The following is a 15,121-nucleotide window of genomic DNA, read 5'->3' as shown; positions in this document are numbered from 1 at the left end:
AACTTATCTTTAATTTCAGGTGTCTTCCCAGAACTTCTAAAAACAGCTGTAATCAAACCTCTGCTAAAAAGGGACAATCTAGACAAGACACAAATAAGCAACTACAGGCCGATCTCAAATCTTCCTTTTCTAAGTAAGATAAATGAAAAAGCCGTTTTTCATCAACTAAACAACTTTTTAACACAAAACAACTGCTATGATGTCTTCCAGTCAGGTTTTAGACAGCACCACAGCACTGAGACTTCTCTGACCAAAGTCATTAATGACATATGTTTGAACACAGATGATGGAAAAATGTCAGTCTTAGTCTTACTGGACCTCAGTGCTGCATTTGATACAGTCGACCACAATATATTACTTAAAAGACTGGAGAACTGGGTGGGCCTCTCTGGCACTGCACTACTCTGGTTTAAATCTTATTTAGAGAATAGAAAATACTTTGTGTCAATAGGTAATTTTACATCTGAGAAGACAAGAACTACATGTGGAGTTCCCCAAGGTTCCATCCTGGGGCCTCTTCTGTTTAACATCTACATGCTCCCACTGGCACAGATTATAAAGAAAAACAAAATTAGTTACCATAGCTACGCAGATGACACACAGATATATATTACAATGTCACCAGGAGATCGAGGCCCCGTACAGGCTCTTGGGAAACGCATTGAGGAGATTAATGACTAGATGTGTCTTAACTTTCTTCAGTTAAACAAAAACAAAACTGAGGTGATGGTTTTTGGAGCCAAAGAGAAACGATTAAGTATCACCACAGAGCTTCAGTCTATACAACTAAAAACCACCAACCAGACCAGAAATCTGGGTGTAGTGATGGACTCAGACCTTAACTTTGAGAAACACATTAAGGGAATTACAAAGTCAGCCTACTATCACCTTAAGAACATATCAAGGGTAAACGATCTGATGTCTCAGCAGGACCTGGAAAAACTAGTCCATGCGTTCATTTTTAGTCGGCTTGATTATTGTAACAGTGTTTTTACAGGTTCTACCTAAAAAATCAATTAGACACCTGCAGCTGATTCAGAACTCTGCTGCTCGAGTCCTCACTAAGACTAAGAAAGTGGACCACATCAGTCCAGCTCTGAGGTCTTTACACTGGCTGCCTGTTCATCAGAGAATAGATTTTAAAGTTCTGCTGCTGGTCTATAAAGCTCTGAATGGTTTAGGACCAAAATACATCAGAGACCACTTGACCCAGTATGAACCTACCAGAACCCTCAGGTCATCTGGATCCACTTTCTTATCAGTTCCCAGAGTCAAAACCAGACACTGAGAAGCTGCATTCAGCTTCTATGCTCCACATGTCTGGAACAAACTCCCAGAAAGCCTCAAATCAGCTGAAACACTTTATTTAAATCAAGGTTGAAGACCCACCTGTTCTCTGCTACATTTCGCTAGTTTTTATTTAGAAATCCAGATCTGCATCTGAAATCTTAAGTTTATTTTGTTATCTGAGCTTTTTCCTTTTATGTAATCAATTTCATCTTTTTTAATCTTTTTTTCTTTCTTTCTTTCCCTGCACCTTGCTGTAATGTTTTTATGTTTTATGTAAAGCATTTTGAATTGTCTTGTACATGAAATGTGCTATACAAATAAATTTGCCTTGCCTTCAATCTGACTGTTAAGTTTTACCAATCACTCATTTACATAATGACACATAAACACCATGACTGTAGTCCTTCCCATCAGCTGTCACGGGGTCTGCTTTGATAATCTGTCACACACTTAGGCTATGTCCACACGGCACCGAAGCCGATTCAGGTGTGAAAACGGTATGAAAACTGTGGCGAAAACTAGGAGAAAGGCTTCAAAATCCCCAAGACACAGCTGTAGTACACACTACAAGGCTGTGGGGGCGCTAAAGAGTAACACTCCAAAGCTAGAGCAAAACAATGCATGCGCAGAGAAAGGCTCATTGCGTGTTGCAGGAAGTTCACATTGGAAGCAGAGAAGAGAAAATAGCTGAGGATTCACTGCCAAGCAAAAGAAAACATTTCTTTGGACTAATGAAGAAGTTGAGCTTCTTCTCCAAAAAATGATTGACTACAAAGCATAAAAAAGGTTGAGGAAGGGTGGATTGGGAATTGGCGCATGTTCGTCACATGGAGTTACATGGAGGCTATTCCCAGGCTTCGTGGGGATAAAAGGTGGTTTGCTAAAGTACTTTTGCGGTTTTGCTGCGATCCGGCGTCGTAGGGACAGCCCCTTACTTTTAAACCCACCTTATTCATCTCGTTATCTCGAGAAAACAAACTTCTGTTATGGTTACTGGGTTTTTGTGTTTCTTGGTTTATTATGTTCTGATTATAGTTTGGGTTTCTGGGTTTTTGTCATGTCCAGTTCTGTTTTCCTGTTTTTCCTCATGTACTCTGGTTTCTGTTCCTAGCTCGTTACTCCACCTGGTTTGATTCTTCATTCACGTCACCTGCGCCCTTGTTACTCCCTCTGTCTATAAATGCTGTTGGTTTTCAGTTTTGCCTTGTCAGATCCTTGTGTGTGGTTCCTGCACCTGTATCGTGTGTTTCCTGTCCCTGAGTTGAGTCTAATAAATTCCTTTATCTGCACCGACCTGTCTCCTGCCTCGACTGCCTGCAAGTGGGTCCGCACCTCCGACAACACGCGCATAACAACTTCATTATCTTGAGATAAGAAATTTAACTCATCTTGAGATGACGATTAAAAAAAAATAATGATTGAAAATGGCTGTTCTCGGCTTCGGCACTTTGCTGCACAATCACAAGTCACTGAGATTTACTTTCCATCATCACATCTTTTTTTCAGGATCTGGCTAGTTCAAACATTATAAAAATAAATTAAATGTTGTTTAGTATATTAAGTGACACAAAGACAGAAATCTGAAATGCTGTATTTACAGTAAATTCACTCTAGACTAATGTACTGTACATTATAGTTAACAGGATTGTAAAAGTAGCTGCTATTACAGTAACAGCAGGTATCTGAACATGTGTGTGCAACAGTGTGTGCAGGTTACACTTACCTACACACACTGTTACATCTTTGACTCTTGCAGAGTTTTGCAACACAAGTGTATCACAGTGTGGAAAGTGTTTAGTGACTGAGAATGTGTTTAAGGTTTTGTAAAAGAGTGGATGAGTTTTGCAAACTGTGCCACCGAAACCATGTTAAGGGGTTTGTCCAGAAGTGTTTGATTTATAAAATGAGTTTAGAGCTCTGACAGTTTGGTCCAGAGAACAGAGTTTGGTGTTTTAGCACATGGAAAACTAAAAAAAGTCACCTCTAGGTTAGCAAAAGAAAAGTTGGCAGAAAAAGACATAATTTGTGCTGTTTCACCACTGGGTTGGCTGCCTTTTACTGGAACTTGCCAGCATAATAGAATAATCAGTGTTCAGCAATCCAAGTAATTAACTTAATCTAAATAATATGTTTCATTACATGCAACATTGACCAGAGACAACAACTTATACGACTGTAATAAACATCTGTTATGTCAACTTAAACTGAAATCTGTGTCAAAGGTAGAACTTTCCTTCTGAAGTCTTGATATCAGCCAACAAATGCTCAAAAACAAATAACCTTAAAGCTGATTTGTTCACAACTTTAATGGGGTTTAAAGGGGTTTCCTCTGGAAAAAGGAAAAAAAGAAATACAGTCTTAAGGGAAGAACATGTGGAATTAATGCTTTCAACCATGAAAGACACCTGTTTAAGATTTTTGTCTGAACTGTTAACTGTTTATCGGTGCCGGTGGACTAACATACAAACACACGCAGCAAAAAGGAGGCACAACATTATATTAGTATATCAAAATTGCCAGGTGCTTTAAATAAGTCATAAAACATATTTACTGAGAGTAACTACACTTGTTAAATTCAACATGTTCTTGATATGTTTTAGTAATACTCTGCCTTTCAGCTAAATTGCCCAATTTTACATGTTGTTTGTAACATGTGATGCACTGAGCACCTCCTTCCTGTTTTTATGTCTTTGCACTTCATTTTCCATGTATAACATTACTGGCATCATTAACTTGTAATCCTCTTCTTCTCTCTCAGCATTTATAACAATAAAGCTAAATTGAATTGAATTAAATGGAATTATCAACATGGAGCTGAACCTTTGGGCTTGTGTACTTATCCAAGATGGTGTCCTTGTTTATCATGTGGAACAAGTTGAGTGGGGCAATGCTGGCCATTCTCTGTATCTCATGAACGACAGCATCAGTGTAGATCAGGGGTGGCCAACGTCGGTCCTCGAGAGCCACAGTCCTGCAGGTTGTACATGCATCCCTGCACCGACACACCTGACTCAAACTAATGAGTCATTGTGCAGATCCTTATAGGCTGTTGGATCCATTTAATTTGAGTCAGGTGTGTTGCTGCAGGGATGCATGGAAAACCTGCAGGATTGTGGCTCTCGAGGACCGACGTTGGCCACCCCTGGTGTAGGGCATGTTTTCTCTGTCAGACATAGAGACCTGTCTGGATGAACCAATCACGGAGTCTAGCTCAGCCTGGACTCTCTCTGCACACAGTGAAAACAGGACAAAATGTGAGTCTGTACGATAAATAGATCATATAGGCTACTGTCAAGAAACACAGGCATTACAGATACTGGTCTTACACCTACCCTGTATGTCTGGGTAGTACATCTTGTATAGCAGCCCCCAAAGCAAAGTAATTGTTGTAGTTTCAGTTCCAGCAATAAAGAGGTCCAGAGTACAAAAACACAAACTGATGAGATCAAAACCAGAATCTTTGTCCTCGTTCTGTTGGAGACATAAGAAACAGAAGGAAACGTAAATTTAATATTTCATCCATTGATCTTCAATATCCTGTTCAAACTGGGATTGAGGCTAACATAGCTGTAATTGGCCAAGAACATGGCTGACACATTTTAGTGAATAGCCTCGGTATTAATATGAAATATTAATATTAGAAATTAATAGTAAATTAATAAGAATTTATTAATTTAGTTTGCTTCGATTAGTGGGTACCACCCTTCTTTTAAGACTAATTCCACAGTTTAGAAGAGAAACCGTGAGCATCTGAAGGCACCATGACTCTTTCCAAAATAACCACAGAAACAATGCAAATAATTTATTAACTACCAGTAATCAAATTAACAGCACACAGCATGAAATAGAAAAAAATGTTAAATTATCAATATCGCTTTAGGACCTCTTGACGGCATTTCCAGAGGGGCTGGAAAGGTAAATCAACTTCAAGGACAGTAGAAATAGAGCAGAATAATGGTAAAATAAAGTCAGAAGAATAAGGAAATTAAACCAAAATAAACATTATATGAGAGAGGATATCTTTGTACTATATATGATTTGGAATATGGGAAAATGAACTAAATTAGTCAGTAGAACTTCGTTAACTTCGGCAGGGACCAGTGGGGTTTAAGACGGAATTTGTTCAAGGATTTAGGAGTAGCCGATTAGAAAACTGGATTTAATCAGATCGGATGGGACTTGAAGAATCAGAAAAGGGGAATTTAATTTAGAGTTTTAAAAGACACCAGCTAAATCAGAGGTAGCCTGGCTTGGTCTTACTTTGGTCCAGGATGATCAGGCCTGGTAGCGGAGGCGTGCGGTCGGATGTCATGGTGGCGTTTTCCCCAAAGTCTTTTTGATGCTCTGCAGAAGGCAGCCCATCAAGATTAAGATTAAGATGATCTTTCAAGATGATTAGTTGTTTGACATTAATGACATTAGTCTTGGTTTGGCATCCAAAGTGACCCGTGACCTCGTCGCTCCGTTGACACGGAGAGGGGGTAGCTGGTGTAGGAAAATGGAGGATTCCAGCTGTCTTAGGAATCCAAATCAGATCCTTTGTATTGAGAGTTTGTTCATAACCAAGCGTTATTGGGCAAAACGCTCCTGGTTGTAGTTGGGCTCTTAAGATTTGAACTTTGGACTGGCTCCCAAAAGTTAACTTAAACAATAAAAGTGACTGAAAAACCAGCAAAGCTTGATAGCTCTCGAGCTGTATGACAAAAATGTATGCTGGTTGCATAGCAACGTTTCCTGGTTAAAAGTGAGCAAAAACTATGAACTTACAAACAAAACAAAGACGAATAAACAAAGACAAAAAGACAAAAATTACATTTGAAGGTATTAATGTGAATCCATGGATTTCTTTTCTTCTTTCTCTTTCAAATCTGTATTCTTATTCTAACTGAAAACTTCTGCTAAGAGGACTTACTGGCTACGGCAGGGCCTTACGCTGTTGTCCAATGAGAGTGCAAGGATGTTGGTGCGGATAGGGACATTTACATACAAAGTAAATGTATATTACTTTACTAGAGATTCATCAAATATCAACCTGTAAGTTTTAAAACTTACTTTCCTATACTCCAACCATGGCAGATGCCTTATCACACGTTTATAAAGAAAGACTAATAACTTTGCTGAAAAATAAAACAACAACCATGACTTATTACCAAGAAGATTTAATTATTCATGAAACATGAACACACACATTTATACCATTTTCCCAGATAAAAGACGTGCTTTGTAATCCGGGATCTGGAAAGTAAATTCATATTTAAAATAAGACTTTCTCAGTTTAGGAAGGAATATTTCTAGATTAAACATTTCTTTAGAAGTAAGTAAAAGTCTTAAAACTTACTGAACCAAGAAGATAAAAAAATCCTTGAAGGACGTCCACTAGGAGGCGCTCCAACTCCATGTTTAAATTCCACTTATTCATCTCTATGGGACAGAGCTTCATAGAAGAGTCGCTGAAATTACTATTTGTGTTTTCCAATACGTGGGATCATTTTATACCAATCATTATGAACAAAATTAAACATTTAATACAGTTTTAAGCAGTCAGTTTAAAACAGTCCTGAAAAGAAAATAGTTATTTCTTTGACACTTTTGACAAAATCCAGCCGTTTCAGGCAGAGTTCAGCTGGGGGTTTGATGGTAATCTATGTGATTACAAGTGTAAGGACTTGGAAGAAGACCTTTGGGAAAAGGACTAATAGACCTGAGTGTCCACAAAAGCTGTTTGTATATTGAGTGTATATTGGGTGTATTATGGCTCCTCAAAGTTCCTTTTTGAAGATAGCTGGTGTATGCTGGGAACACAATCTAAAATAAACATTTGACCATCTTTTGGAGAGAAAGGGAGTTTTTGTAACTTGAGTTTTGGGCCTAATCCTAAAACAGAAACAGACGACCCACCACACTTACACCTACAAGACAGTAAAGAGTCACTTTTTATAGCTTTGGGGTGCATGGAAAAACCAGATAGGAACCAGGAGAACACATCAAATCCACACATCAAGATTTAGAAAGGTTTAATGCTGTGATACAACTGTGTTAGTCAATGTAGGACTACTTTATATTTCTTTAGAAAAAGCACAAACACATTAGAAACACAATACAACACTTACCTTTTCCATTTCTATAAGGTAAGAGTCAATGAAGTCCCTTGGTGATGAGGTATCAAGCTTCTCTCTGTGTTCCTCCATCTTGATTTTTATGAAGTCAGTTGTATGTTTATATAATGTGAACGTCCTCTGATGAGGTCCAGGCAGTCTCTTCATCAGCCAGGGCATCGTGTTGTACATCTACAGAGCAGGAAGATTTGTCAGATCATCTGGCAGTCTTCAAATAATTGAAATATTTCTGTCTGGTTATACCTACTTTCAGAAAACTTTCATTTTATTCATCAGGACCTGCACATTCAAAAAGCTGTCGACAGTAGAACAAACTGTAACACAACAGATGTTCAAACGGAGACATTTTACCATTTCATGGGGAAAATATGAACTTATTTTAATTTGATGGCAGTAACATGTCTAAGAACAGTTTTGTCTGATCTTGGGTTTGGACAAGTAAAAGTGCCACAATGAAATTATTAAATATATCATTAAATAATTACTTAAATGTGTCATTAATTAAACAAAATGACAATTAAATACATTAATGTGTTATTAAATGTATCACTAATTAATTAAAATACAAATTAATGTATATAAAAACATATATAATTATTTCACTATTTAATGAATCATTTCATGGTCCTGTGTTGCAGTGCATCCTGAATTTATTTTATCTGTCAGCCTAGTCCATCAAAGTCAGTGGACGCCTGATTGGTTACCCTTACCACAAGTCCTGGGAAACGCACTCCAGATAATGTGTTGATGCAGAGCTAATGAACACATTCCAATACACTCTACGTTGGTGTAGATACTCTATTAAACAAACCCATTGAACAAAATTTTATTAGCAACCACAAAATATCAGGCAGTGTGTGAAGTGAAGGAGCTGCTGAGAGAAGCAGCGGATTTGATTGCGGAAGCTCTGAACAGAACTCCGACTTGGTTCTCCAGAGCTGCAGTCGGTAAGTCAAACTCCAGACGCACCGGTCCCTGTGTGTGTTCTGCTTGCTGCACCCCAGTACCAGAGAAGCGGTGAAGCACTTCTTCTAAACTTGCAGTCACTCTATGATCAATATTTTGGTCCAAAAGTGACGAAATAAGTCCAATGTCAATAAATTCTCTGCTTTCCTCGATACATGCTCTGGATCAACAGGTCCTGCTTCCACATCATCTTCTAGCTCTAAAGTGTCTCTCACCATCTCCCTGAAAAGTTCACAAAAATCGTCCTTCATCTCTCTCCAGCCTCTCAATTAAGGACCAAAGCAATGAAACATACTGGACTAGCATTAGCCCCGCCCACTGACTTTGATGGACAGATGAAATAAATTCATGATGCTCTTCAACACAGGACCATGAAATAATTAATTAAATATTGAAATAATTATACATGTTTTTACATACAATAATTGGTATTTTAATGAATTAGTGACACATTTAATAACACATTCATGTATTTAATTGTCATTTTAATTATTTAATGACACATTTAAATAATTATTTAATTATGTATTTAATTATTTCATTGAGGCTCTTTTACTCCTCTATACTTGGGCAGGGTCCCTGGTTTATTTTTTCCAAGCAAAAAACAAAACATGAAGCAGAAAAACATGATGATGATGATGCCTCTGTCCATTTCCATCTAGTGAATCACTAATTAATCCTTAACTTGAAACTAAGCTGCCAACTGAGACCTGATCAACAGTTTAATATCCTCAAAAAAGATCTCGATAAAAGCAAGACACAGTTGTGACATGATCTGTGGTTTTTGATTTAGTTTTTGTAGTTCTGTCATGTTTAGTTCTGTTTTATTGTCTTACTTTCTAGTTCCTTCCCTTGTGTATTCTGTTTTTGTCATGATCTCAGTTTGTGTACTTGGTTCGTGTGTTTGGTTTTGTGTTTGGTGTTCAGTGTCATGTTCTCTGTTTGTTTGGTTTCTGCTTGTTAGTTCATCTCAGGGGTATTGTACGAAACCAGAATAAATAAATCCAGGATAATTAAACAAGCCCAGCTTGACCTAGCTTGCGCGGCCTATCCTGGTTTAATTGGTTGCACGTTTGCTGAGCCAGGATGAGAAGGTGCGGCTAGGTTAAGCCAGGTGAAGATAGTTGGGATAAGTGCGTGTGCACGACATACTGAAGCAGACCTCGCGATCGCTCACAGAATCACCGATGGGGAAATGGATAAAAGTCGCGCGTCCTACGTCACGGCCGCTGAACAACAGCTCCTGACGGAGTTCTCTGACGAAGTTAAGGATATTATAAGGAAAAAAAGGCAATACCAATGCCATAAGTAAAGAACGCGAGAGAGCCTGGCAGACAATAGCCGACTGGCTCAATGCGTAAGTAGTCAAAAACTGTACAATTAATAAACAGTGGTCCACTGGAACTGTCATAATTAGGCTACAATTAAAGGATTACTTTTCAAATCCACTAACTGTTGTATACTTTAAGAGTGACAAGCAGGTGCATGTTACTCAGGAAATGTAGAGTATGATTAGGTGCAAACAATTATCCACAATGTGTCATTTAATCTATTTTCCTCATGTAACGTTTTTATCTATTTTATCTTTCTGTCCTTCATAAAGGACAAACCTGTCTGGCCATAAAAGGACCTGGCAGCAAGAAAAAATTAAATATAAGAACATTTTGCAGGCTGGTAAGTGACTCCAAAGTAGATAACCGTGAACAAATGAGGTGAACAGATGAGGTGTCTGCTGACATGTTCAATGTCTGTATGATTGTAGCAGTTAAAAAAAGGCCTATAAACTGGCACAGGGGGCGGCCCACCAAGCCAGGATGTGACTCCAGCAGAGGAACTGGCCTCCATTTAAATAAAGGGAGGCCAGTGATGGAGGGGATCCAGGGAGGGACAATAACTGACTCTGTCCCAGCCACAGAAACTGTTCGCTTCATACAAGGTACATCACGTACTGCAATTCTACTGCACATGGAACACAATCAAATATAATATAGTGTCTGACTTTGGATAACCTTGCAGTGTCTGGGAACACAATTACACTTTTGGAGCCACCAGAAGATGATCCGGTTAGTACAGTGTCTCCAAATCACAGGCTTGGTATGTTCTGTGAAATCTTAATCCGAGTCCTCTCGCTGCATGTATACGGCAGGGGGAAGGCACATCTGCAGCTGCAGAATGCACGTCTGCAGATGAGGAGACTGTGTCAGTGGAGTCCAGAAGGCTTGAGGCATGTCAGTTTTATGGGATTGGCCTGCTTATTTATTCCATGAAGGATATGAAGTCAGTGATGTGGTGCTAATAGAAAATGTGTAGCAGGACCCGGATGCTGCACAGTCTCCTAAGCGGCCTGGTAACATTGTGAGTATTGGCTAAAGTAAATCTACGTTATGCACAAATCCTGCTGTGCTAACTGACATTTCCTTTACAGACTTCACAAACTGTCAGAACGCTTTATTCAGGGCACCTGGAGAGAGAGAGAGAGCTGGCAGATGTTAAAAGCTGACTCAAAAAGAGCAAGCTCCAAGGAATGGAGCTGGATCTTGAGATTAAACGCCGGACACTCAGAAAACTGCTGGAAATCCAGTAACCGAAAATCTGTATCTCTCAATGACATAGTCATCTCCAAAGGCCAGGGGATGTGAGCTGTCCCTGAAGACTCGTTCACGTCTGAATGCTCTTCTGAGGATGCGGGCTTCCTCGTCCAGCACATCCTCCGAAAAAGGGAAAGCCATTATGAAGAGGGAACAGGTGAAGGGGAGTTGGACCTGAATATTCTACATTGCCCTCGTCACGGATTTCTTTGAATACACCTTTGTAACCTCATCCGCTGTGTTTTGTAATCTCAATTAATGCAATAAAACATATTTATAAAACCTCTGACAGCACTTTGATGAGCAGTCTTCATTAGCATAGCAATATAACACTTGGCCTGAGTAATAATACTGCAACTCGAATCCATATAAAAAGGCTGTTGCGATTACGAACACATTTGGATTAAATGTACAGTGACTGTATATGTAATATTTTAATACTGGATGATTAAAATGACGCGCCATACTTAGGAAGACCATGGACATGCTGTAAAACACATTAATTCCTCACAGAATTGACGTTGGACATGCAGGTGACTCGCTAGGATTAATCTTCCGGCAGTTAGCCTGGTCTGGAGCAGGCTAGCTGCAGCGGATAAATCACCACAGTAACTTGGCCGGGTTTAGTTTGAGCTGCTTTCATGCAACCGACTTAGGGCTAAATTCAGCCAGGATAACCAACATATCCCGGCTTAATCCCTTATCTTGGTTTCGTGCAATACCCCTCAGGAGTCTAAAGGAGCTCAATCTGACTCATCATGAACAACAACCCAACAAACTCTAGACCAGAGCTTTAATTTGTTCATTGAAACTATTAATAATTAAGTTCATAAAGAATTGAACTAGAGGTTCAGCAGCTTTAGTACAAATAACTGCAGCTGATTAACAGAACATGTTTTACTGGACATGATCTTATTTTACACACTGAAAGTACACGTGTTTGTTAGAACACAGAACCAGCAGCTGGTTAACGTACTGATGGATCTCAGCTGGATGATGATGTGCTTTTCATTTCTTTTCACAATTAAAAGTTTAGTCTCCCAGTAAGACCAGTAGAAACTCCTCCATGATCCATCTCCAGTAGGCTGGATTACTGTACTGGTCTTTAACAGGACTTCCCAGTAAGACCAGTAAACATCTGCAGCTCATCCAGATGCTGCTGCTGGAGTTTTAACCAGGACTAAGAGATCTGAACACATCACACCAGTTATAACATCTTTACACTGGTTTCCAGTTTATACTGGTTTCTAGTTTATACTGGTTTCCAGTCACAGAATAGATTTTAAAACCCTTCTGATTGTTTACATCCCAGAACGGTTTAGGCCCATCTGTTATGTTCAGAGAATATAAACCTAGCAGAGCTCTTAGATCCAAAGACTCTGGTCAACTAGTCCAGACCAGAGTCCAGACCAGAGTCCAGCCCAGAGTCCAGACCAGAGTCCAGCCCAGAGTCCAGCCCAGAGTCCAGACCAGAGTCCAGCCCAGAGTCCAGACCAGAGTCCAGACTAAACATGAAGACATTTTTAAATCCAGGTTAAAAACATTTCTTTTCTCATGTCTCTGCATGAAATCTGCATGTTAACCTTTTAACTTGCTTTTAATCCTTTTAATGTAATTTTTTATTTATTGTGATTATGTGTTGCTGCCTTTTTTATATTTCTTAATATCTGTAATGTTTTTGTTTTATGTAAAGTACTCTGAATTGTCCTGTACATGAAATGTGTTGTACAGATAAACTGCCTTCTATGTTAAACGTACATAACCTGCTGTCCAGCATTGTAAACGTTGTAAACAAAAACAAATTTAAGCCTCTCAAATTCAGCTTTTCAAGATTTTGTGTGAGACTGTGTGTAGGTCTGTTTGCGTGTGCGTGTGTGTGTGTGTGCGTGTCCGAGACTCTGTGTGTGTGTGTGTGTGTGTGTGTGTGTGTGTGTGTGTGTGTGTGTGTGTGTAACTGACAGTGTGTGTGTGACTCACGTTCCCTCCCCATGCTGCTCGGCCTGGCTGAAGCTTCTTTTTCCGTGGAGGGGGGCAGAGAAGCTACCTGGTCCAGGTGCTCCTGGTTAACCTTCTCCTGCAGCTTTTCAAATGGATTTTCAGATTCGTGGTTTTTCCTTCCACATATTTTACCACCTGCTTCTTCTACAAGGCACTTTATCTTTGACATGGTCATAACGATGGTCTCTCCTCCCTTTCTCCTAACTTTCTCCGTAGCATCACGCTAGCCGGCGCGCGGACACGCTGTTGACACGTGACGTCACGGAGCTTCAGGTGTCGTACGACGCAGACACCTGAGGGGTATTGCACGAAACCAGAATAAAGAAATCCAGGATAATTAAGCAAGCCCAGCTTGACCTAGCTTGCGCGGCCTATCCTGGCTTAATTGGCTGCACGTTTGCTGAGCCAGGATGAGAAGGTGCGGCTAGGTTAAGCCAGGTGAAGATAGTTGGGATAAGTGCGTGTGCACGGCATACTGAAGCAGACCTCGCGATCGCTCACAGAATCACGATGGGGAAATGGATAAAAGTCGCGCGTCCTACGTCACGGCCGCTGAACAACAGCTCCTGACGGAGTTCTCTGACGAAGTTAAGGATATTATAAGGAAAAAAAGGCAATACCAATGCCATAAGTAAAGAACGCGAGAGAGCCTGGCAGACAATAGCCGACCGGCTCAATGCGTAAGTAGTCAAAAACTGTACAATTAATAAACAGTGGTCCACTGGAACTGTCATAATTAGGCTACAATTAAAGGATTACTTTTCAAATCCACTAACTGTTGTATACTTTAAGAGTGACAAGCAGGTGCATGTTACTCAGGAAATGTAGAGTATGATTAGGTGCAAACAATTATCCACAATGTGTCATTTAATCTATTTTCCTCATGTAACGTTTTTATCTATTTTATCTTTCTGTCCTTCATAAAGGACAAACCTGTCTGGCCATAAAGGGACCTGGCAGCAAGAAAAAATTAAATATAAGAACATTTTGCAGGCTGGTAAGTGACTCCAAAGTAGATAACCATGAACAAATGAGGTGAATAGATGAGGTGTCTGCTGACATGTTCAGTGTCTGTATGATTGTAGCAGTTAAAAAAAGGCCTATAGAACTGGCACAGGGGGCGGCCCACCAAGCCAGGATGTGACTCCAGCAGAGGAACTGGCCTCCATTTAAATAAAGGGAGGCCAGTGATGGAGGGGATCCAGGGAGGGACAATAACTGACTCTGTCCCAGCCACAGAAAGTGTCCGCTTCATACAAGGTACACAAAGTACTGCAATTCTACTGCACATGGAACACAATCAAATATAATATAGTGTCTGACTTTGGATAACCTTGCAGTGTCTGGGAACACAATTACACTTTTGGAGCCACCAGAAGATGATCCGGTTAGTACAGTGTCTCCAAATCACAGGCTTGGTATGTTCTGTGAAATCTTAATCCGAGTCCTCTCGCTGCATGTATACGGCAGGAGGAAGGCACATCTGCAGCTGCAGAATGCACGTCTGCAGATGAGGAGACTGTGTCAGTGGAGTCCAGAAGGCTTGAGGCATGTCAGTTTTATGGGATTGGCCTGCTTATTTATTCCATGAAGGATATGAAGTCAGTGATGTGGTGCTAATAGAAAATGTGTAGCAGGACCCGGATGCTGCACAGTCTCCTAAGCGGCCTGGTAACATTGTGAGTATTGGCTAAAGTAAATCTACATTATGCACAAATCCTGCTGTGCTAACTGACATTTCCTTTACAGACTTCACAAACTGTCAGAATGCTTTATTCAGGGCACCTGGAGAGAGAGAGAGAGCTGGCAGATGTTAAAAGCTGACTCAAAAAGAGCAAGCTCCAAGGAATGGAGCTGGATCTTGTGAGCTCAGTGAGCTTCTTTATTATTTTTTAACTTCCATAGATCTACAGCTGATTTGGAGAGCTTTCACAATCACGTCCTCGTGTATGCAAGCAAGCTTTCACTCCAGTCTATGAAGCGTGTGTTATTCTGGCTGCCCTTGACTACAACTTCCATCTTGGTCGGCCAACAAGACAGAGAGCAGATGGCTCCAACATGTAAGTAGCACAATTACTATAGCATTTATGCATTGAAGACACCAAAAACATATGGCTACATTCAAGCCCTGCAGACTGAGATGGTGAAGTGTAGATTGGAAGC

The 15,121-nt window shown here is 40.1% G+C and overlaps 1 protein-coding gene across 1 annotated transcript; it reads right to left on the bottom strand.

The window, feature by feature from the left end:
* Window positions 1–4,080: 4,080 nt before the first annotated feature.
* LOC121639338 (cytochrome P450 2J4-like) lies at window positions 4,081–7,703 on the bottom strand. The gene is made up of 4 exons (XM_041984500.1): window positions 7,401–7,703; window positions 4,623–4,761; window positions 4,436–4,517; window positions 4,081–4,216 (listed from the first exon to the last, which is right to left on the bottom strand). Exons 1-4 carry the CDS (start codon window positions 7,575–7,577, stop codon window positions 4,081–4,083), a joined length of 534 nt encoding a protein of 177 aa, XP_041840434.1. The 5' UTR covers window positions 7,578–7,703.
* Window positions 7,704–15,121: the final 7,418 nt, after the last annotated feature.

Source organism: Melanotaenia boesemani, chromosome 5 (genome assembly GCF_017639745.1).
Source record: "Melanotaenia boesemani isolate fMelBoe1 chromosome 5, fMelBoe1.pri, whole genome shotgun sequence".
NCBI classification, from domain to species: Eukaryota; Metazoa; Chordata; class Actinopteri; order Atheriniformes; family Melanotaeniidae; genus Melanotaenia; species Melanotaenia boesemani.
This window is presented reverse-complemented; position numbering and strand designations above follow the sequence as displayed.